A 21,809-nucleotide genomic window follows, 5' to 3' on the forward strand; every position below is an offset into this window, starting at 1 on the left:
CTGCTCAGCTGCCTTTGCATTGTCCTGGTGCTCCCTCTCGTGCCCACTTAGGGATTGGACATTGCTGCTGTTGCAGCTGCGTCTCCATGGCTGCGTCATTATCGATTCCAGCGTGGGCAGCAGAATGGCTTTCATTAATCTGTGTTGTTCTTGCCTTTGATACAAATTCTTCAGATACTGAATGGCTCCTTGCAGCCTTTGATTATTCTCAGTGTATAGTAAAGGAAGAAGGAAAAGGCTGTCCCTCTACAGTGTGCACAGATCACACTATCTTGAGTGATTGTGGCTAGTGGTGGCAGCCATATTCAAATCTCCTTTATAAAACTGACACCAAACGAAACTTCCCCTGTATCCCTCAGTTAGATGGCGCTGTAGTCAGCATTCTTATCAGCAAGTTTCCTCTTGGTTCCTAAGGGAAGTAAATGTGTGAATGTGTGCAATCCATGTGTCCTGAATATCTTAAAGGAACGTGGGGAAACGCTGATGACAACCCACAGGAAAGAACTTTTTACTTTTTTTTTTTTTTTTTGGAGACAGGGTCTCTTAGACCCGAGCTTGCCTTTAACTCCCCAAGTAGCTCAGGCTGGCTGTAAACTCCTGCCTCTTTCCTTCCCTCTTTTTGTATTTGTCATAACTAGCGAAATGGGGTACATATGCTCTGAGGTCAGGTGTATTTGTGCCCGATTGCTTTACTCCACGGCCAGTTAATAAAGGCAAATGTGCAAAGCAGACTGTTACATATGGAGATTTATCAGAAACTATCTGGGACTTTCGAGATTAAAGAGGTATCTACCGCAAGCTAGAATAAGACTACTTTGTCTTTAATAAAGGGTCACAGAAGTGTGGTGCTTTTCTCAGAGGATTTAATTATATCCTAATTTTGAAACGTGAGGTTAACAGTTTAAGAACTAGATAGATGTGGAACAGTTGAGAGAAGCTTGGCCTCAGCTTTATGCCGCTCCCTGCAGCAAGAACGTCAGTAGTCTACGGGCCTGGACCCTATGACAACACGGCCAGAATCCTAGGGAATTAGTCACTGAGCCTTGGTCTTCAGTGGTCTCCTTGCCCTTGTAAGGGAGAACTGGGCTTTCTGCAGCCTAATGCAACTGCCATCAAGGATTCTAACCTCGCTTTTCCTTACACTAACAGAAGTAAGAAGATGAGAGACCCCGACCTGCGCGCAGCTGGTACTGAGTGTCTCCAGGCCAGCCACTGCACTCTCCTCCTTCCTGAGGTAAGGGGCGGGGGGGGGGGGGGGGGGGGGAGGCAACCATTCTTTTGGGTTGGTTTGTCTGTCCCTCCATTTCTTCCTCCTTCTTCCGTATTACCTGACCTCCATTTAGGCACCTTCTGTTTGGCAAACTCATTATCAGTTCTGAGGTAAAGGAGAATGGCTTTAAGTTACTGATGTGGATCAGGCCTCTGAGGACTTCGAGTCTCTAAGCCAGGCTCCTCCCTCAAAGTGATTCTTATGTCCCCTGCCCTTTGCTTCTTCATGCCAATAATGCAAAAGACATTTATAATCATATTATTGTCTAGGAATTTTCTAGCTGGTAAGCAGTGGGCTTTACTTTTTCCTGTAAAGTATGCTGTTGTGTGTTATGCTTAGAGTAGTAACCTGTTGAAGTAGGAATAAAACGTGGAGATGCAGGAATTGAAGGTGATGTGGTTGCTGCTGCCCCACACCACAGCTTTACTCCAGGTCTCTGAAGAGCTGTGGCCGTGGTGCTGCTGCACTGCATTGAACTCTAGGCCAATGGGAGGTGTCCGCATGTGCTGCCACCGCAACTTCATGGAGCAAATGCCGGATTAACTGGGTTACGGCCGGGCCGGCCCCAGGAGTCTCTAATGGTACTAGTGTTGGCACATCCACGTCCAGAGCCCAGCAAGTCTGGGGAATAATGAAAATGATTCAGGAGACACAATGTCCCTCAAATGAAAATTACCTGACTTATTTTCTTTTAGCCTAGAAGAATTATAGTCCCTGGCCCTCGGTTACATGGTCATTATTTTTTCTCCTAATGGATATCCTTGCTTATGTATCATGTTAGTTCTTTGATAATTTATTGTCTTTTGGTAAATATTTTAAAGTTTTAACCTTATTCAAGCTACAAAATTATTTTTTTGAGATAGAAGTTTTAAAAAGAAAAATCCCTTTTCATGGATGGAGAGAGAACTGAGGTATTTCCAGGACCAGTGAGCACTGGGAGATTTTGTTTTGACTGACCTCAGCAGATGCTTCCTCATCATGAAGGTCACAGAGGTGCACTCAGAACCCCTCCTCTCTGCAGGGAACTGAGGGCTCCTTCAGCATCGACAGCGAGGAGTATGAAGCCATGCCTGTGGAGGTGACGCTGCTGCCCAGGAAACTGCAGTTCTTCTGTGACCCACGGAAGAGGGAACAGATGCTGCAGAGCGCATCCCAGTGATCCGGCTGCAGCACGGCGCTGGCGGGCTGCCCTTCACGCCACCAGTGGGACCACAAGGGAATGGGTGTGCTTCATCTTTCCCCAGACTGTTGTCACAGGATCCCAAGGGAATTTTCATGGCAAGTAGTCCTGACCTCTCCTCTCCTGACCTGTAGTGCTTCCTAGTGCGCATACCCTTCACCCTCACCCACCTGGTGACCAGCATCCCTCAAGTCCTGCTTTCCTGTGTTGTGGTAGTCGACCCCTCCTCCTTAGTGGTTTGCTCAGGCCGGTTCAAGGAAGTTCTTGTGCTCAGTGAGTTGGAAAGGGTTGGAATTTTGTGATTGCCCCACAGTGGAGAGTGAAATATGGAGACTAAGCTACTGTTCCAGTTTTTTGACCATCCTGGGGGCACCCAAGGGAAGCAGCTGCCTTCTCTGGTGCCTCTCTCATGGGTGCTGTTCCTCCGTGCTCCAATTGGTTGGTCTCAATCTGGAAAGCAGACGTGAGGTTGTTTCCTTTTCAGCCCTGGCTAACATATTATAAAATGCTATTAAAAGACAAATTTGCGCTTCTTCATTGTTAGTTTGCATGTATATGATGGAAGCGCACGTTGAAACTAACTGACCTGGGACCCACCCCCAAGCTGTGTAGCTCAATCTGGCAGGAATCTTCATTTTAAACGGCTGCTTCACAGCTAAATCAACCAGACCTGGAGAATGTATTTTAAAACTACTCCAAAACTCCTGCTTTTCCCAAATGTATTATATATTTTTTTTAAATCACGTATTCATGTTGACATCTATCATTTTTCATGGGAAGCTAAAGACTTGTCAGTGTACTTTCTAGTGCTGTGTAAATACCGTTGTTTACAAATAAAGTGTTGCATCATTCTTTTAAACATATCCAGTGTAATTTAAATGCACCCCTCATTTATTTATATAAATAAACTAGTGAACTCTTTTTATATGAAATTTTTAAATTATTTTTTTCTCTCCCTTGGGTACATCTCTATACCACTGTCTATCAATTGCTTTTTCTCAGCAAAAATAGCTTAAGTGCTAATTCATTACAGAACAACTGTTTTAACAATTATTGTTATATATTATTAGAAATAGTTATTTAAAGCAGTAATGAATTTTTGGTAATTAAAAATTATTAGAATGTTGTTGCTCCTAACTAGTTCATTTATACGATACATAAATATTATTTCTGGTGAGACAAGGATATTCTTTATCAGTTATATTCCTTTTTTATTTATTCATGAGCCCACAAAGTAGATGTAAGAATTATAGCATCATTTTTAATTGCTTTGAAATTAGTAGGAAAAAGCATACTACTGCATGAATATTAATAATGATCTTTTAACTAACAATCTGATTAGATCTTCCTCTAGTCTGTTGCAAGCTGAGAACTAAAAGCTCTTGACTTTCCATAATGGATTCCTGCCAGATCATTAGTACCATCAACTTTTTTTAAAAAACATCTTTTTATTTATTAATTTTTTATGTGCATGTATATCTGTGTGAGGGTGTCGATCTTGAAGTTACAATTGTTAGCTGTCATGTCGGTGCTGGGAATTGAATCTGGGTCCTAATTGCTGAGCCATCTCTCCAGCCCCAGTACCATTTACTTTTAATTCTAGCATGGGCATTTCCTTTGCTCATACCCAGAAGACCTTGAACTTTAGAAGGCCTACACTGTCTGAAGTTGGCTTGAGCCCTTGTCGTCTTGAAAGGGAAAGTGACAGCCATAGCAACAGGAACTTAGGAAGATAAATTTTAAAGACAGTGTTATACCCATCCACATGTCCCATTCCAGTAAAATTAGTGCATGAATGGATCAGACAGCACCTACAAGAAAGCCCTCAATTGAAGAATACAAAAATAAGGTTTGTCTGTTTATTTCTGTATGTTTATGGTGGAGGCAAATGTTCTGCTTTATCAGCAACGAGCAGGTGAGTCTGAAGATGAGCATGAATCACTCACCCCGAGCCAGCTGTGGAGGGTAAGAGCTGCTCTGTTGTAAGGAGATAAAAGAATCTGTGCTTTTGTAACAGCTTGAAGGACTAGTATGGAATCTAGTGTTCGTTCTTAGACCACCGTGTAGCTGCAGAGTCTAACTGTAAGTGCCACGTGATTAGAAAAAGATACTGGACCCACATTAAGAATTTTACTCACATGCCTGGCGGTGGTGGCACACACCTTTAATCCCAGCACTCAGGGCAGAGGTAGGCAGATCTCTTGAGTTCAAGGCCAGCCTGTTCTACAGAGTGAGTTCTAGGACAGCCAGGACTACACAGAGAAACCCTGTCTGGCGGGGGATGGGGGGGGCGGCTACTCCCTAGTTTCCTTTAAGGACTTGGGTTTCATTATCTACTTGTTCTTTGGACATCCATAAAATACCCACATTTAACAAGTATACAGATGCTCAGCTTTGCCAAGGGGATCATGGGGGTCACCTCTGGCCTTTATACAAGCAACTGGCATTATAGGAACATTATTATAAAAACAACTGTAAGAATGTTAGTTCTTATAAGGCACATTCTTAGATATGCCATCCCACTTAGAAAATAGAAACATAGCCTTGCCATCAGTCAGTGCAGCCATTCACTCTATACGGGTTTAAAATCACTCCCCCAAAGGCAAAGCTGAAATAAAAGTTTTAGAGTACAGATAAACATGTGCACATATATCTATATAATGCCACATAAAACTCTGAGAAGATATTTCTGACACAAAATAGCTTCTCTAAAGTCTAGAAGTTTCCTGTGGGGATTAAAGATACACAGTCCTGGTTCTCTGACTTTAGTTTCCATTACCTGGAGATGTTTATCCAACCACAGTCTCTCAAAGGACTGGCTGCCACTCCCCAGTGTGTGTCCTCATCTCTAGGTAAAAGCAGCATCAGCCTTAGGGCTCTGCTCACAGCTGGGGCCATCATCTTTCCTTCCTACCAAGACACCTTGCTAGAGATCACAGCACACAGGCTCATGTTAAAATGTGGACTTTAATTGTAAAAATTTGGGGGTTTTTGTAAATATAGTTATTACCAACCTCTGCACATAACTTGGTTCAGATATATACAGATGATATACACAGGTGTTACTTGTACCACAGAAAGAGTCAATTCAAGAAACATTTGCACTTAGCCTCAGGGTTAAGCCCAGCTCTCTCCAGGTCTGTAAATAACACACAACTGAAGACACAGAGAAAGGATACATTGGTCTGCAGTAGTACCCAGAGCAATACTTACCAATTATCTTTCTGACTTTGTCATAGAGGTAAAGACTTGAAACAAAAATAGATTTGGGTTCTCTTATTGCTATAACTCTTAGGCTGGGGTTATTACTCAAAGTAGGTTTTTACATTTAAGGCAACAGGGACACTTAATGTTTTAAAAAGAAAAAAAAAATTGGAAAACAGATTTCCTTGGTGACAACTATTTCTCCAGGAAAGGATTATATTCCAGACTTATATAAAAATGTAGCCAGCAAGTTCTGGACAAATAGAGAACTTCTTTACCTCCACCCCAAATCCTAGAAGCCACCCATGCTGGCAGTTCAGGAGCCCAGGCAGAATCCCCCATTGCTGATGGCTGATGTTAGTTTTCCTAACTTTTATATCTTTATTTAATTTACCCAGATACAATTTTAATTAAATATATTTGCTGGGTATTTCACTTTGAAGTTCCGTCTTTACACAATTTATAAAACCCTATTCTGCCCCCATAAGCCCCAGTATCATCGGAAGCAAAATAAACTCACCGTGAGACTGAGCTGCAAAAGTAATAAATCCTCTGCTGTAAAGACTTTAAGTCAACATGGTTCTAGAATAAGTTCTAAAAAGATGAAAGCAGAGCTTTCTTTATCCCATCTTCATTTCTCTATATAGCACTAGAAACTTCCTATTCCTTTTCTAAATTTACAGCATCATCACCCAACTTGCAGTCGCTTCAGTGAATTAAAGTGCCAGCTAGAAACCACCCCCATTCCCACCGTCTCCCTTGACCAGGAGGAAGCAGTCACCGAAGGACTGCATTTATCCCTTCTGTCCTGGGGCTTCAGCCAAAGGTGGTGGCCATCTCATCCTTCCCAGGCCAACTAGTGCCACTGAAGAAATTCTCACAGTCTGTGCTCAGCTTCAGTACACTGTCATGGACAATGACACTAAGGGCCTCGGTGGCTGTCCAATTACAAAGCTGCCCGTTCCTTCTTAGATTATGACTTTGCAATTCCTTTCCATTCCAACACTTTAGTACTCAGTAACACTGATATAAAAATAAACTTGTGTTTCTCATAGGGAAAACATTACCTTAATTCACAGTCTTTTTCCTACAACACTCAGTACTCCAGTCGCTTCTGGGAGCAGAGGTATGCTAGCAATAAAGTGGAAGAGTCAAAATCCATGCGCTGGGTATAAAGGAGCCCTCAGCCTCTCCCCTTCCCCTACCTGAATCAGAAAAGGATTTTCATGAGATGAGAAGGGATTAGACTAGGTCTGCCGAGGTAAAGCCCACAGGCCCCCAGGATCCTCACCATGGGGTGGAACTGTGAGCCATGGGTGAGAGATAGGAGGGCTGACAGCTCTTCGAATCATAGCCTACCTGCCTGCAAGTCTGGTGGGGAGATGGCAGCCCTGGAGGGCCTGTTGGGTTCTCGTCAGTTTTCAAACTCTTCTCATGGTGAGGCAAGTTCACTGTGAAACTCGGCATCATCCTGTAATTCTGGTCATCCACGCCCTGTATCCCTTCTTTACCATACAAGGACCACTGCGCGGAACCTGAGGAGAGCACCGCAACCCACTCTCCGCTGTGAGTGTAAGGGGAAGGACAGTTCCTGAGTGCCTTGTCTCGAGAGGCTAGCGTTTGCCACCAGAAGGCCAACTGGGTACCACCCTGTGCAAGTCTCCCTGAAAGTCCCATTTCCCTGTCTCACTGCATCCATATGCTTTCAGTGCCTCGAGACAGAGCAGGTTCACCACCTGCCACCACCAGAAGGAAGACAGCCACAAGCTATGACTTAATTTACTTTTATCTCCTTGCTAACTAACGTCAGGTAAGTATGTAAGCGAACCTCCCCACGAAGCATTTAACACTCTTGTCTCCTGAGTGTCGCTCTCGCCTTCCCATGCTTTTCCTGTGGTTTTCAGCAAGGTGAGTGACAGTCACGAGCTCCTATCCTGTTCTCCCACAGCCAGGGAGGGTGGGAGTGTGGGAGGCCAACGCCTCCTGTCACACTGTACTCCTAACTGGCGGGACCATATGGGCCCCAGGTAGGACACCAACACTGGCCTGGATCTGCGCCCAGTATAGAGAAGGCTCCATGTTTAAAGCCCAAGCTAATACCAAGCAGTGACCGACTCTGGGGAGATAAGCTCTGCTATTTTTTACTCCTTTTGGAGAGAGAGTCCTGAGCCAGGCACCAGCTAGCCAACTATTTCCTACCATCTGCTAATGAAATTGACAACATCCACTTTAAGAGGCCTTTGTTATACTAATATGGATGTCCACAACTCTAAAACCTCAATCCCTCTGAGGATTGTGGCCACTTGGAATTTCTTCTAACTTAAGAATGACTGAGTAGCCAGCAACTCAAGTCAGGAAGTGTTTCCAGGTTGGCACATGGGTTCATAGCATGGTACAGATGGGGTTTAGTGCTCCCCAGAAGGGTTTGAAAGATGTTGAACAAGAAGTCCTGCTCTGGGGTCAGCAGAGCCCAGAACCTATGACCTAAGACATGGCATCATCTGAGGGTTGTATCCCTCTGGGCCACCTATACACTGGTCCTCTGCAAGGGTGGGCGGGGTACAAAGAGACCAGGAAATCAGGGGCTTAGTTAGAAAGGGTCCACAGGGCCCAACTTCACACAGGACAGCCTTTCTCACCCTTGCTATCTTTAGATCAGCTTGCATCAGCACAGGAACAGTGGTGGCAAGCAGAAGGCTCTGGGGAGGTTCTCAGAAAGGGCTCTTCCTATCTCTGGCTGGATATCTACATCCAATTTCGAGGCTCTCAGAGATTACTGGAAGTGTTGTTTCATCAGCATCTGATGGTGCCTGTTCAGTTGGCCCTGGGGCACGAGGAGAAGTCAGCCACAGGAAGGAGCAGGTGAAAATTGAGCCACTGCGCACAGCTGTTTTTTGTAAACGTTACTGGGATGTCGGCTAAACCCACGTTGCAGAGAGAAACCTATTAGCTGAACAGTTTATGTCAATGCCTAAACTTATTTATATATTTACAGAAAAGATGTTACCCTGACTCATCAGTGTGTATTTGCATTTCCACACACCCAAATCTCTTCCTTCTTGGATTTTTAATCAGGGAACTACAGCAAAAATACTTGAGTTAAGCGAGAACCTAGACTTGAGATAAGAGGCCCAGCCCCGCGGTCTGAAGTTCTGTCTGCTGTGGACATCAGCCTGACTGCTCTTTGGCTACAGACATGGTTGCTGGATGGCTAGCTAGCTGTTCACTGTAACAGGGCAGGCAGTAGGAGCACAGGAGAAGAAATCATTACTGAAAATGCAAACTCAGTCAAAATCTTAAGGAGACTAGCATTGGAACTGGCTTTCTGAGTACGGTTAACACCTGCCTCTCATCTAGTGTGTCTCATCTAGGAACCTGGCAGTCGCGAGTGACCCAGCCCCAAAGAACAAGTTGACTGCAAGTTCTATCCCAGGCCAAAGAAAACGGGCATGGTTGTTCATCTGCGATTTCCAGCTATTCTTCTGGCAGGGGAGGCACTTTTTAATTTTCCCTGTCAAATCTGTTGGATCTGTGGACCCAGCTGCTTAGGCTAAGGAATGTTTTCTCTGCTAAAGACAAGTTTGTGGAAGTTTTAAACCAGTTAAGAGACTTGTTCCCACCACATCCCAAACTGAGTCAACCAGCTCAGAGCCTGGCTACATTTCTGAATTCACTAGAAATATCTGCTTCAGGACAGCAAACAATCCCTCCAGAGAGCTCTCGGAGAACCTTGAGATGTCTTCCCTTACCTGTTGAACCTGTTACACCAAGAAGATAGTCAGCCCTCAAAAGAGACTCAAACGTCAAATGAACTTGCTTATATAAGCTCCGGGGCCAGCTCCAACCTTCAGAATTCACCAAGCCATCCGGAGGGGATTCAGATGCAGGAGGGGCTAGGGGTATGTTATGCTGTGTAGCTACCATGACCTTACTTTAGAAAGGGTTTCAAAGATTCATCCTAGTTTTCCACCTTTCCCTGACATTCTGTCAGAAACACTGCTTTCCTTCTCTGTGGTCCCCACTCCGATCAACCCAGAAGACGCAGACTTGTCCTGTGACAAGTAGGTCATCCCAACCCGACCCCTAGAACTTGGTGACCCTAAAAGGTCATCTGATCAGTTTCTGGTTTTAGGCAGATGCACATCTAAGGCCACATTAGGACTCATGGGTATCATATTCTCCCTCTGACTGACGGAACTCCTAAGACTAAACCCAAAGCAGCAGCAGCAGCGGAAGACAGTAGATTCCAATGTCCAACCAAAGGCTACAAAACCTGATGGCCTCACCTCAGCCCCAGGGCAGAGGGGAGAAAGGAAATGGCACACATTACATGGGTTGGAGAGTCTAAACAGTCCTTTGTGTTAACTTAAACTGAAGCTGCCGAGGGCCTGGGGTGCACGCCAGGCTCCTGTCACCCCACATGAGCGGCCTACCACCAAGTCCTGGTCCTCCTCCTATGGACAACAGGGGTTATCAATGACCAGCATGACATCGATGCCATAGGCCTCCAGCAGGTCCATCAGAAAGCTCCTGTCTCCCTGGGGGTCCAGTCCCATGCCTCGGGCATGCTCTGCTGTTAGAGTTTTGTCTTGACTGGCAGACACCTCCAACAGAGTCTGAAAAATCCGGTTGTTTTGCTCTAGGAAAAACCTGCATTTCCAAGACAGGAAAGGGAGAGAAGACGCAGCAAAAGGTCAACCATATAACCCAAACATACAGAGCCCGAACTGTGCAAAACTTCCAAATTAAATCTAACAATTTTTAGAGGAAGTAAATGTAAAATGGTTATTAGAATGTGAATGATGTCAGCAAGGAAATCATAGGGCAAGAATCACCATATGATAGAGTAATCTGAGTAATCTGTAGGGATGGTGGCTTGACTACGACTTTCCTGTTTTAAGCATGGCCTTCCGGAGAGGCTCCATAAACAGCTTCTCTCCCTGTGTGTAACCCTCAGGGAAGAGTGAAAACACAGAACCTGGGAATGCAGTTCTGAGGCCAAGACTTCAAGCGAGAGACTGAAATGCACATTGGTCAAAGCCCTGCCCGGACCGCTCCAGTTGGTAGCCAACAAGCCTCACTAGAGAGCACAGGGCTCTGCGCTGGCCTTGCAGCCCTAGGTCGCTGATGCTGCCCACAGACAGGGAGAGCTCAGAGGGGCTCGAGCAGGCACAGGGCAGTTCTGAAGCCAGCAGTGGAAAGGGGAGGCACACTGCACTCACTGAGGATGGCAAGGCTCATAGCGCTCAGGGTGTGTGCCCTCTTTGGGAAGGTGTCTGTGGAAGCATTATACAGTAAGGAAAGGATTTCAGGGTCACAGCTGTATACATGCTGGGTGAGTAAACGAGCCGTGTTTAGAAAGGCGTTCATTCAGCCATGCTGCTTTGGAGTCAGGGGCTTTCCACAGACGTAAGAAAATGGCTTGTCACACCCTGACAAGACACTCTGCCCAGACAGTGCGTGTGCTATAGGAAGTAGACTCGGAAACAAGACAGAGCTCCGTGGAGATGCCCTCATCAAAGCTAAGGACCCTCCAGAGCATTTATTTCTACTTCAACCACATTCTGCTCTGATTCTAAAACAGGACTTCCTGGGGCTCTTTGAAAGCCAGCCCTTCCCATGTCTACCAGATCTGGAGAGGAAAGGTTACCCTCGATTCAAGGGTAGAATTTCCAGCTGATCTCGTAACACTCAATACAAGGAACTGGTCTTTCCAGAAGGTCAACAAATGAGAGGGTAGAGAGATGACAGCTATGTGGTGACCTCCTGGATGCAAATGTCAATCAGATGCATGCTCAGGGTCCCTGTTCTCTAGGACCTGTCCCTATCTCTTCGGCAACTCTGGGTTCACCCTGATAGGTGTGCAGGACTCGGGCTACCACTAAGGACCCAGCCCTGAGAGCCCTGAGAATAAAGGACATCCGAAACTGTAGTGGGTTGCATGGGCTCAAACCAAGTTGTCTGTCCATAGAAGTTAGTACTGAAAGGATTCCCAGAGACCCACAGCTCCTGCCCAGGCCAACTCACAGCACAAAGAGGTCTTCTTCACAAGGGTTGTAGTCTCCTTCAACTTCCTGGGAGTACAGCAGCATCTGCCTGCCAGAGGGGAGAACACTATCAGGCTCTAGTGGCTGCTGCACCCAATTACGTGATTGGCAGCAATCCAACATCAACAATGTCCCTACCTCCCAAGAAACAGCACCAGGAAGAGTTAGCGCCAGGCCAGAGACTAGGAAGAGAATGAGCTAAGCCTGGACGCAAACCCAGGATCTGTGGCCCGTTTTGCCACTGGAACCCCCTTAGTCAGGTGACTGTCTTGCCTAATTGTCCACTGGATGGGGATAATATATGCTAACCCTTTCTCTCCTAGGATAAACAGAATTGAGAGTTACGTGGGACGGTGTGCATAGACAAGTTTCCTAATGGAACCATACCATGCAGATGAACGGCTATTCCAAACATACATGGGCAAATCTAAACAAGGTCTTCCGGGGTGTTTCTAAAAGCTGGTGTTGTAACAGATCCTTCATGGGATCTCAGAGTCTCAAGCCCACCAGAAACCACACATGAGTGTCTGCTACCCTGCAGCGAGGGTAGCATGTCAGCTTCCTAAAGCACCCCTTGATTTCTACCCCCTGCTCCCCATCCCCCGCTTTTAGGAATGCTCAAGGAAAGGGGTGGCGGAGTAGGCTTTGCGCAGATTTCACAGAGCCATTCTGAACAGGATGGTGCTCCTGACTGCCCTGCAAACCTCTGGTCCTTTTAGCACAGCGCTGGCCTGGGCTGCACTGAGTAGCACACACGGCATGGATGTGGCGGACAGCTGTCTCACCTCTGCTCATTGAGCCGACGGTACTTCTCCCTGTCTGCGCTGTTGATCTTCAGCAGGGGCTGCAGGTGGTCGTGGTGTGTCTTCACATTCTGGTTATCCACGTAGACATCATACAGCTCCCTCTTCTCCTCAAATATCTTCTCTGTGGTGCCTGTGGAGCCCAGGATGATGAGGTAACCCCAAGAGGGCACGGAGAAAGCTGCCCCAATCTGACTACAGAGCCAAGAGTCCAAGAGCCTATTTCTGAGAAGAAAGGGTTTGGACACAGGGAGGGGAGGAGAGGGCCCCATACTCACAGGCTACATAGGACACCTCTACTTCCAGGCTCTCAATGTCAGCCACATTCACGTAGAAGAAAGGCTTCGACTCAGGGATGGTGCCTCCAATGCCAGGCAGGGAGACATTGGCCAGACAACAGCAGCAGTACACTGGAAGGGTGAGGACAACAGAAGTGAGGAATCTTCCCTTCTGCTCCATCTCCTCCACTCAAGACCGAGCGCAGGTCAATACCTCCAAACAGCTGACCTACATGGGAACTGCTACATTCTGTGGTTTGTTCTTGTCAAACCCCACACTGAGGCTTGGCCCCCAGTGTAGTATTACTGAGAGATGCGGCATCTTTAAGATGGAATTACGTCAAAGAGGTGCCACGCTCATGCAAGTTTTGGTGTCATCTGAAGACAGTCAGTTATCTCTAAAGCATGTTACGGAGTCACTCTGCTCCTTCCCCCACACTACTCTTTCCTGCACCATCTCTTCCACCAGGGGATCTTCAAAAGATGACTAGATGCCAGCATCGCTCTCTTGGACTTTCAGAACTAAAAGCCCAAACAAACCTCTTAGGAATCCACAGCCTCTTGTGTTTTGCTAGGGCAGTGGGAAGTCGTCTCCGGAGCTGGGGAGGCCTGGTTTGTGCTACCTGTCCCGTAACCAGGTGGCCTTGGGAAATCTTTGAGGGCCTCACTGCAGAACTGGAGATCCTGAAGGTCTCATCAGCAATGTATCGTCAAACAGGTGTTTTCTGAATTTCTCTCACTGACCTGACTTAGACTTTGGTTCTGCTGACCTTCCCCCTCCTCAATACCCTCTGGAACCTCCCATCCTCTGGTCCTCCTCTCTCCATCATCTCCTTCATTCACCTGTCCTTGCACTACTACTCGTCAGCCTCTCACACCTGACACCTCCATTCCTCACACTCTGACCAGGTGATGCTGTCCATCCCGAAGATACAGGCTTTGTGTCCCTCTCAAACCTTCTTCTCAAGGCCAACTATTTTCCACAGGTCATGACCCAATCACACAAGTGCTAGTATACATCTCCCCGGAAATGTCTCAAGAAGTACACACCCAAATTTACTCCCCACCCCCATGCGTCGATTCCCCATTTTGGTGGCCCCATCATCTTTGTGGTCCTAGACTCTTTCTCAACTACATCCCTGCATACTTCAGTCAACCCTGTCCAGTTTACCTCATCTCTCTGCTTCAGCCCAGACCCTCATCTCTCCCCCAGACATGAAGGTGAAACCTCATCTGTCCTCGCTGCCTCTAGACTCCACATTCTAAAATACAAATCTAACCAGAAGCCTTGACCCCACTGATAGGGCCCAAACTCTTCCTAACTTGCTCAGTAACTGAAGGACTAGGGCGTATGTACTGGGAGTTTAGGAAGAGCCCTCACTTGGGCTTCTCATTACCTCTGTAGCACACGACGCCCACGGGTGGGGGAGAAAATATCAGAATGCGCTTTCGGAGTAAGGCAAACTTCCAAAGAATGAGGATCTGTTCTCCAAAGAACTTAATAAACTGAGACATGCAGCCAGCCGGGTGTGTGATCTGGAAACACACAAGGGGGGGGGGCAGTTTGTTAGAGGTGGTCACTGTGAAAGAGCCTTCCGAGAAATCCCCAAAGCGTTCAGAGACAGTTGCTTCCACACGAAATGCTACCTGGTGCTTGATTTCTCTGATGTGTCAGCTCTCCCAACAGAATGAAGTCTGAATTTAAGAACTCTAAACACTTTACTCTGGAGAGAATTGCAGAGGAAACAGCTGGATTTTATTATTTGAAACTCAGCAATTTGGAAGAGGGGGAGACAGCTCAATGGCTCAGCATGCTTAACGTACAGTCATGGAGACAGGAGTTCAGATCACAGTATCACATAACAGACATCCCACAAGCACCCGCAACTCCAGATCCAAGGGATCTGAGCTCTCCTCTGGCCTGGGCATGCATGTGCCTGTATGTGCACATGGGTTTTGAATGCAAGCATTTTTTAAAGTATGTTCTTTTAGAAACTCCCCTTGAAGATATGCATGCCTCAATGAGAACACTCAGCACAAAACACTGAGCAAATACAATGACAATACAATACAATACAATACAATACAATACAATACAATACAATACAATACAATACAATACAATGACGAGCAAACAGGCTGCAACAGCAGGGACCTGGGACTCTCCTGTGCACAGCCCAGTATCTGCAGCAGTTACAGGCAGGGAGGGTCCAACAGTCTCATGGCTACCTCTGGCATACTTCATCTCCAACCAGCTTCCTTGGAACGCTAACTGCAGGGGGCCACCCTAGCACGGAGCTACCTTCTGGAAGGACCGCTAGGGGCTCAGAGTGCCAGCTTGAGAACTGCGCTCCTGCCTTTGCTGTTTACTAACAGGGAAGCCTGGGAGACGGAGCCAATGTTTCCAGTCTGCTATCCTAGCCCGTAAAACAGGGAGACCAGACCATCGGTTACCTCAGCTGGCTTAAGGACCACTGGAGACATAACGTGAGTGACTTATAGCTAGGAACACCAAGGCACGGAGAACACCGGTGTCACTAGCAGAACAGAGGCGTCAAACCAGCGACCTGTGATAGCTCAGAAGGCCACTCTGATGCTTCCTTGTAGGCAGAGCGGTCTCATCTGCCATAAGAAAGGCAGGCTAGTACAGTTCTGAAGACAGGCAGCTTCCCCACAGTACACACGGAGCTGAAAGTCTGACAGCTGCTGAAATGGCGGGAGGGAGGGGCAAGCCCTAAGCCAGCCTTGGTGCAGCCCCTGTACTATGCCTCCACTGGCTGTCCTCAAGCTACAGGGCTTCGATGGTGCTACCTGGGAGGGAAATTTTCCTTTCCAAAGCAACCTACAACCTCTACCCTGATATCATTCACCAGCTCCTTGTTGCAAGCAAGGCTACCGTCCACTGTGCAAGCCTGCTGTGACTCTTAGCCTCCTTCCTGTGCACTTTATTCAATCACCAGGGAGAGGGGCCCTTGTGGGCCAAGGCTGGTCAGATCTCTCCAGTCACTGCCTTCTATCGAGTCAAACGGCAGCCACACAAAAAGGGAGCTTGAACACAATCCTTTCTTCCCCTGCCTTCCTTCTGCCATCTTTAGGCCCTTGACATGAATGTGCTTGCGCTGCATAGAGACCTGCTGGGGACTGTGCAAGTATGTCCTAGGATAAATGATTCTAAATTCTCATCTCATTTATTCGTTCATTCATAAATACATATATCCACTAACTCAAGAACTATCTTCTAAGTGATTACTTTGTGCCAGATCACTAAGCTGTCTATTTTCGACAATGAATAAAGTCGCCCAGACCCTAAATTTGGCAGTCACCTGATGCACAGAGCAAGTAAAAAAAGGCAGCCATAATATAGCCTGAGGTGACAGGACAAGGACAGCGACTGTTGGGGGCAGATGGGTAGGCGCTTGATTGCGTTCTGAGAGACGGAGAAGGCGTCCTGAAGTAAGTGGAGTCTAAGCATCAACATAGTGAACGAAACTGCAGGACACTCTTCTGGCAGAAGGATGAGTGTATAGAAAGGTGTGGGGCCGAGGGAATGTTAGTGCTTCGGGCCCCACACGCAGACCACCCCAGGTGTCCTCCCTCTCCTGAGGTCAGTCGCAGATCCCGTCCCTTCTTCGCTGCGCCCTGCTCAGGTGCACAATGACACAGGTGCTTCTCTTACTTGGATTTAAATGTCTATAATTTCTCAACTTGTCTCTCAGGGGCTTTTGCAGAAAATAAAAAGTTTCCTTTTGAACATGTCCATGATCTTCCATGAAAAGAAAATGTAGTTATAATTTATATGGTCAGTATCCATAGAGAGCTGCTTCCCAGGATCCACTCCCAGGTAGCAAATCCTGTGGATCGTGATCTCTTAAATGAAATAATACTAGTATGTAGCATACACACTTCTTCCCATAGACTTTAAATTATCTCTACATTATTGACATACCTAATGCCCTACAAATGTTGTATGTGGTGGTTTGAGAGAAAATGGCCCTCAAAGGGGGTGACACTATTAGGAGGTGTGGCTTTGTTGAAGTAGGTATGGCCTTGTTGGAGGAAGTGTGTCACTGTGGAGGTGGGCTTTGAGGTCTCATATATGCTCAAGATACCGCCCCCCCCCAGTGTTGCAGACTTACTTCCTGCTGCATACAAGATGTAGAACTCTCAGCTACTTCTCCAGCATCAAGTCTGTCTGCATGCCGCCCATGTCCTGCCATGATGATGACAGACTGAACCTCTTGACACTGTGAGTAACCTCAACTAAATGTTTTCCTTTATAAGAGTTGCCGTGGTCGTGGTGTCTCTTCACAGCAACAGAAACCCAAACTAAGACACCATGTAATCATTGTGCAGCACTGTCTGCAGAATCATGAGGGAAAAAAGCCTGTGTATGTTCAGTACAGATGTGTTGCTTGGCTCTGGAGACAGAACCACAGGCACAGGGTTAGGTTGTACCACTTCCAGTCCCATCCTTTTGCCCAAGCCCTTTCTACATTATAAACAGAAGCACTGCCCTCCCTGAGTCTCTGCACTTCGCCTTGCTCTCCGACCACATAGGCATCACGATGTATATATTCATGCATACATATGTATGTGTTCGTTCATGTTTTTCTGTCTTCACGGAAAATACACAGAATATGTATATGATGGTTTTGCCTGAGACTGAGTTTTCAACAAAGTGTCATCATAGTCGTACAGTGTTCTGCCCTTGCTACCCCCACATAAAATAGACCTGGCAGACCTTTCCTGCCATCAGCTGCCTTCTGATTCATTCTTCATAATGGCTGTTTACTACATGGACATTCTAGCTGCCTACGACTTGAACAGTGGTGAATTACACATTCATATGTATGTGTGTATATACATACATATATACACACACTTATAAAATTCTGGTGTTTTCATATCTAAAGGGCACACTCCAGCAGTCACATAGTGGCCCAGGGTTGGGGCTGCAACCTGAGACCTTGGTGGTGTCTGGTAGCCATGTGACTGCCAGAACTATTCCCACCTGAGTGGGACCCTAGAGCCAGGATGTTGTCCGGACCCAGGCTGCTGCCATGGACCATGTCTGGGTCTGTGGTCCAGCAGCAGCTGGAATCTATGTTGATGTCTGTGGCCAGTGTCACATTAGGAGGCCTTAGGAATCATGCAAGATGAAATCAGAGGGCTATGCTGAGCCAGCCTCGCCCTTCACTGCCCTGGGAAAGCTGCCCTTGCCTCTTGCGGGTCACTACAGTAAAAGAGCTGGCCCCTGGACTCGGGAGGATCCCCACCCCTCACTATAAGCGAGGATGAACCTACCCTGAGGACATGCATGTAGGGGAGCTGACTCCAACCCCACGCCCGAGGTGGGTGCCCCCGTGGCTCAATCTGACCTGCCTGGCTAACACCCAGACCTGCAATTAGACCTCAGGTTGCAATTAGACCTGCAACCTGAGACCTTGGTGGTGTCTGGTAGCCATGTGACACCCTAGCATCTACCCTACCTGGGACCTCCTGGTCCTGTGGAACAATACCTACAAGATCACCAAGACTCGGGATGGCCACAGGATTCACCAGAGGAGCTCTGGTGAGGAACCAAGGAGGATGGTGCTCCAAAAACAAGGGGCCTTGAACCAGACCAGTGACTTACTGCAGCGAACATCTGCCGGTCAAGCTGATGGGACAAAGGGGTACACTATATGACACAGTGACTCCCCCAGTGCCATCAGGACAGGTGAAGAGGTGACAGAGAGGCAGGAGAGGAAAAGCAGAGGTTTTTCTGTTCCTCATGTGCTTTTTGTTCTGTTTTGGTTTACTGGGGGTTTTCTGATCTTGTTTTTGTTTGCTTGTTTACTTTGTTTTGTTTTCTTTTGTATGGGAGGGTGCAGCAGAGATGAGGAGGGAATATGGGGGGGACAGGAGGTGAGCAGAATTAAGGTAAATGATGTGAAATCCCCAAAGATTCAATAAAAAAGTTAAAAGAAAAAAGAAAAAGAAACCTGATTCTGTCAACTCCCATATGAACTTAGAAAAATGGGTATTTGCCCAGTTGGGCCTTGTGCTGAGAGATCAACCCTGGCTGAAACCTTAACTGAAGTCTCTCATAGCAGATTCTAAATTGAGGATTCAGCTAAGCCAGGACTGGAGTCCTTATTCACAGAAACTGTGGGATCATATACATGCACTACTTCAAGCTTTTAATCTTGGGTGGTTTGTTAGGCAGAAATAGCTGGCCAATACAGGGTAGCAACTGTGGTGAGTTTACAAATATAGGGGAGGGGCCACTGTGTCCTCTGCTTGCTCCTTCAGTCTTCTGACTCCTCTACTACTGAGTTCCTGTCTTGAATTAGTTTTAAATACCTAGCATACTCTTCTTGGTTTGCTGATAAAAACCTTACTTATTTCATTTTTTTCCTTATGTCCAAATGACATAAAAAGTCAATCTCATTTAAGTAATTTGCTCTTGGCCCATGAGCCATGTCTTTGTTTTCTGGTCCAAATCTCTGGAAAAGCAGTGAAGGAGGTAGGGAGTGAACACGGGCTTTGACAGTCCTGTGTTTCAATTTTGTCAGTCTCCTAGCTATAAAGGCCTAAAGCAAGTCAGTGAACCATTCAATTGCTTTACATAGACAACGAGGATAAAAAAAAAAAAAAACACAACAAACAACAAAAAAAGAACACTTTTCTTTAAACCTTGCTTTAAAAGAATGTTGCAACAGGCATTGATAAATTAATTTCTTTGAAAGAGGAGTCCTGAGTTTTACTGAAATATCTTGTGCCCAGCCACAGGAGAAGGAGAAGGAAGAGACAACAGAAATTCATATTCTTATACGCTTTTGTATCTTCTCAACACCTGCTGCACTGTCGGCTTTCTTGTTAACATTAAACAAGCATGCTAGTACAAGTGCAAAGGATGCGACAGAATTTCCAAATAAAATAATGTCAAAATAACACAGCTAAGAAATACATTGTCTGCTCATCAAACTCTTCATCTTTAGTTCAAATGTTTGGCTAGATTAATAGCAGAAGCAACCGACACAATCAAAATCATCCTGCATCCCAGGAGATCGCCCCTTGTGACCCAGCGTATGTGGATTTGTGCTATGCTTATAAAAGGCTCCAGATGCCATATTGCTTAAGGCAATTTGCCTTCTGTTTTCAATGAACCCAAACGCTTACATTTAACCCAGTTCTACCAAAAGCACTACTCTGCACGAGGCTGAGACATAACTTCCTTATCATCTAAAAACTAATCTACCATGACTATCCCCAGATATGAGAGAATGACCAGCCTCACCTTCATCTCGGGGTACATGTAGCGGTGGATGGAAGGCAGCCAGTAGACGGGTGGCAGGCTGCCACCCCTTCCGGGGCCGGCATGGAGCACCCCTTTCTTGTCTTCATAGAATGCGGCCAGATGAGAGTAGTGTCCCGGCGTCTCCAGCTGGTGTCTGTGGAGCACACACACGCACAGTGAGCGGCTCTGCCCAGCACAACTGCCAATCTCCACCCAGAGAGCTAAAGGCCCAGGCATACTCCGGAGGTTCACACCTGGACGCTCCCTTCAAGTCATCTTTGTGCAAAATGCACACATGGGGCCTGAAACTCCCCAATGGCACCATGTAAAATGTTCAGAACGAACAGGCAGGGCCAAGTGTTGATTTTTTTTTGTGCAAGCTATGCTGCTGGTCACCTGTGCTTCTCTAAGCGCTGTTTATTGTGGGAAGAACGAACCTGGAAGGCCACATACGTCCTGCCTACAGCTGCTTTGCTTTGTGTAGAATGTGAGCGTGCTTATGCTTCGTGCTGGTAGAAAGGAACAGGAAGAAGCTGAGTCCGTAGTGTCTCAGAGAAAGGAAAAGCTATGACTGAAGGCCACTGGGGGCTCACACTTTCACATCAATAATGTAAATGAATCAGAAACACACACACACATGAACCCTGCACTCCCCTCTGACACACCCTGTGCTCAGGCCAAAAGTCTTGTTAACTGACCCTTAGATCAAGAAAATATCATTGAGGTCCTAGATCATTTGGACAACACAGAATCCTGCCTCCAAACCAAGGCATTATGATTAATGGAAATATTAGAAGCTGATTCTAGTTCCCTCCCCAGAGATATGCTGGAATCTCGGCCTTTACCTCAGTACCTTTATCTCAATACCTATATTGGCTTTATTGGGATGATTTGCACAGAGGTAATTAGGTTAAACCAAGGTATTTTTCAAGGAAACCCCAATTCAGTGTGACTTAAAAGGGGGAAATTCATATACACTCACAGGCCTGGGGTAGCTATATGAAGATGAAGGTAGACATTAGGGATGCAGATGCCAAGTTACCCAGAGACCGCCAGCAAAGCACAGAGCTGGGGGAGACGCGGAACCAACAGCGGTAACACTGATGACTCCAGAGCTATGCGACAGGAAGTCTCTTTCTTATAAGGCACCCCGTTACAGATGCTGTTAGACTGTCCCAGCAAATTAACACAAGGATGAATAAAAAGTCCTCTCAACCCTGGTTTATTTTCCAGCGACCACTGAACAATTAAAAAGAAGCTTCGGGAAGAAAAAGGAGCATCACCGATGACAGCCTGAACGACACTGATTATAAACAGGCAGTCCCTGCTCCTCCTGTCCACCAACCTGCCATAACCTATGCCGTGCCTTGTAACTCAAGCTGCTCGGAGGAAGATGTCCAATGAAAAAGTAGTAGCAGATGCTTTTGTCGCCCCCCAGAGTGACTTCCAGCACTCATGGCAAGATAATGGCAGAGACCTTGTGCAGAAATTTGTATTGAGAGCAGTAACATCCGTCATCATTGTGCTTAAAAAAGATGTTGCTGCTGGGCATGGTGGCGCACGCCTCTGATTCCAGCACTCAGGAGGCAAAGGCAGGAGAGGATCTCTGTGAATTCCAGGCCAGCCTGGTCTACAGAGGGAATTCCCAGACAGCCAAAGCTATTACACAAAGAAACCCTGTCTCAAACAAACAAACAAAAAGTATATGTGTGTCTGTGTGTTATTAGCTGTGACAGTGTATACCT

General features: G+C 46.5%; 2 protein-coding genes across 2 annotated transcripts in view; one reads left to right on the forward strand and one right to left on the reverse strand.

Moving 5' to 3' along the window:
* Agk (acylglycerol kinase) overlaps nucleotides 1-3,313 on the forward strand; it is an 87,438-nt gene extending 84,125 nt beyond the window's left edge. Inside the window, exons 16-17 of the mRNA XM_050147995.1 lie at nucleotides 1,150-1,234; nucleotides 2,292-3,313. Of these exons, the coding sequence (XP_050003952.1) occupies nucleotides 1,150-1,234; nucleotides 2,292-2,429 (223 nt within the window). The 3' untranslated portion in view covers nucleotides 2,430-3,313. The remainder of the gene's footprint in view (nucleotides 1-1,149; nucleotides 1,235-2,291) is intronic.
* Nucleotides 3,314-5,398: 2,085 nt separating this feature from the next.
* Dennd11 (DENN domain containing 11) overlaps nucleotides 5,399-21,809 on the reverse strand; it is a 33,760-nt gene continuing 17,349 nt past the window's right edge. The window contains exons 4-9 of the mRNA XM_050147917.1: nucleotides 20,065-20,218; nucleotides 14,180-14,318; nucleotides 12,783-12,914; nucleotides 12,487-12,637; nucleotides 11,682-11,750; nucleotides 5,399-10,304 (exon numbers count right to left, since the gene is read on the reverse strand). Of these exons, the coding sequence (XP_050003874.1) occupies nucleotides 10,109-10,304; nucleotides 11,682-11,750; nucleotides 12,487-12,637; nucleotides 12,783-12,914; nucleotides 14,180-14,318; nucleotides 20,065-20,218 (841 nt within the window). The 3' untranslated portion in view covers nucleotides 5,399-10,108. The remainder of the gene's footprint in view (nucleotides 10,305-11,681; nucleotides 11,751-12,486; nucleotides 12,638-12,782; nucleotides 12,915-14,179; nucleotides 14,319-20,064; nucleotides 20,219-21,809) is intronic.

This window comes from Alexandromys fortis, unplaced genomic scaffold, assembly GCF_014885135.2.
Source record: "Alexandromys fortis isolate MF-2015 unplaced genomic scaffold, M_Fortis_MF-2015_v1.1 scaffold_57, whole genome shotgun sequence".
Lineage (NCBI taxonomy): Eukaryota > Metazoa > Chordata > Mammalia > Rodentia > Cricetidae > Alexandromys > Alexandromys fortis.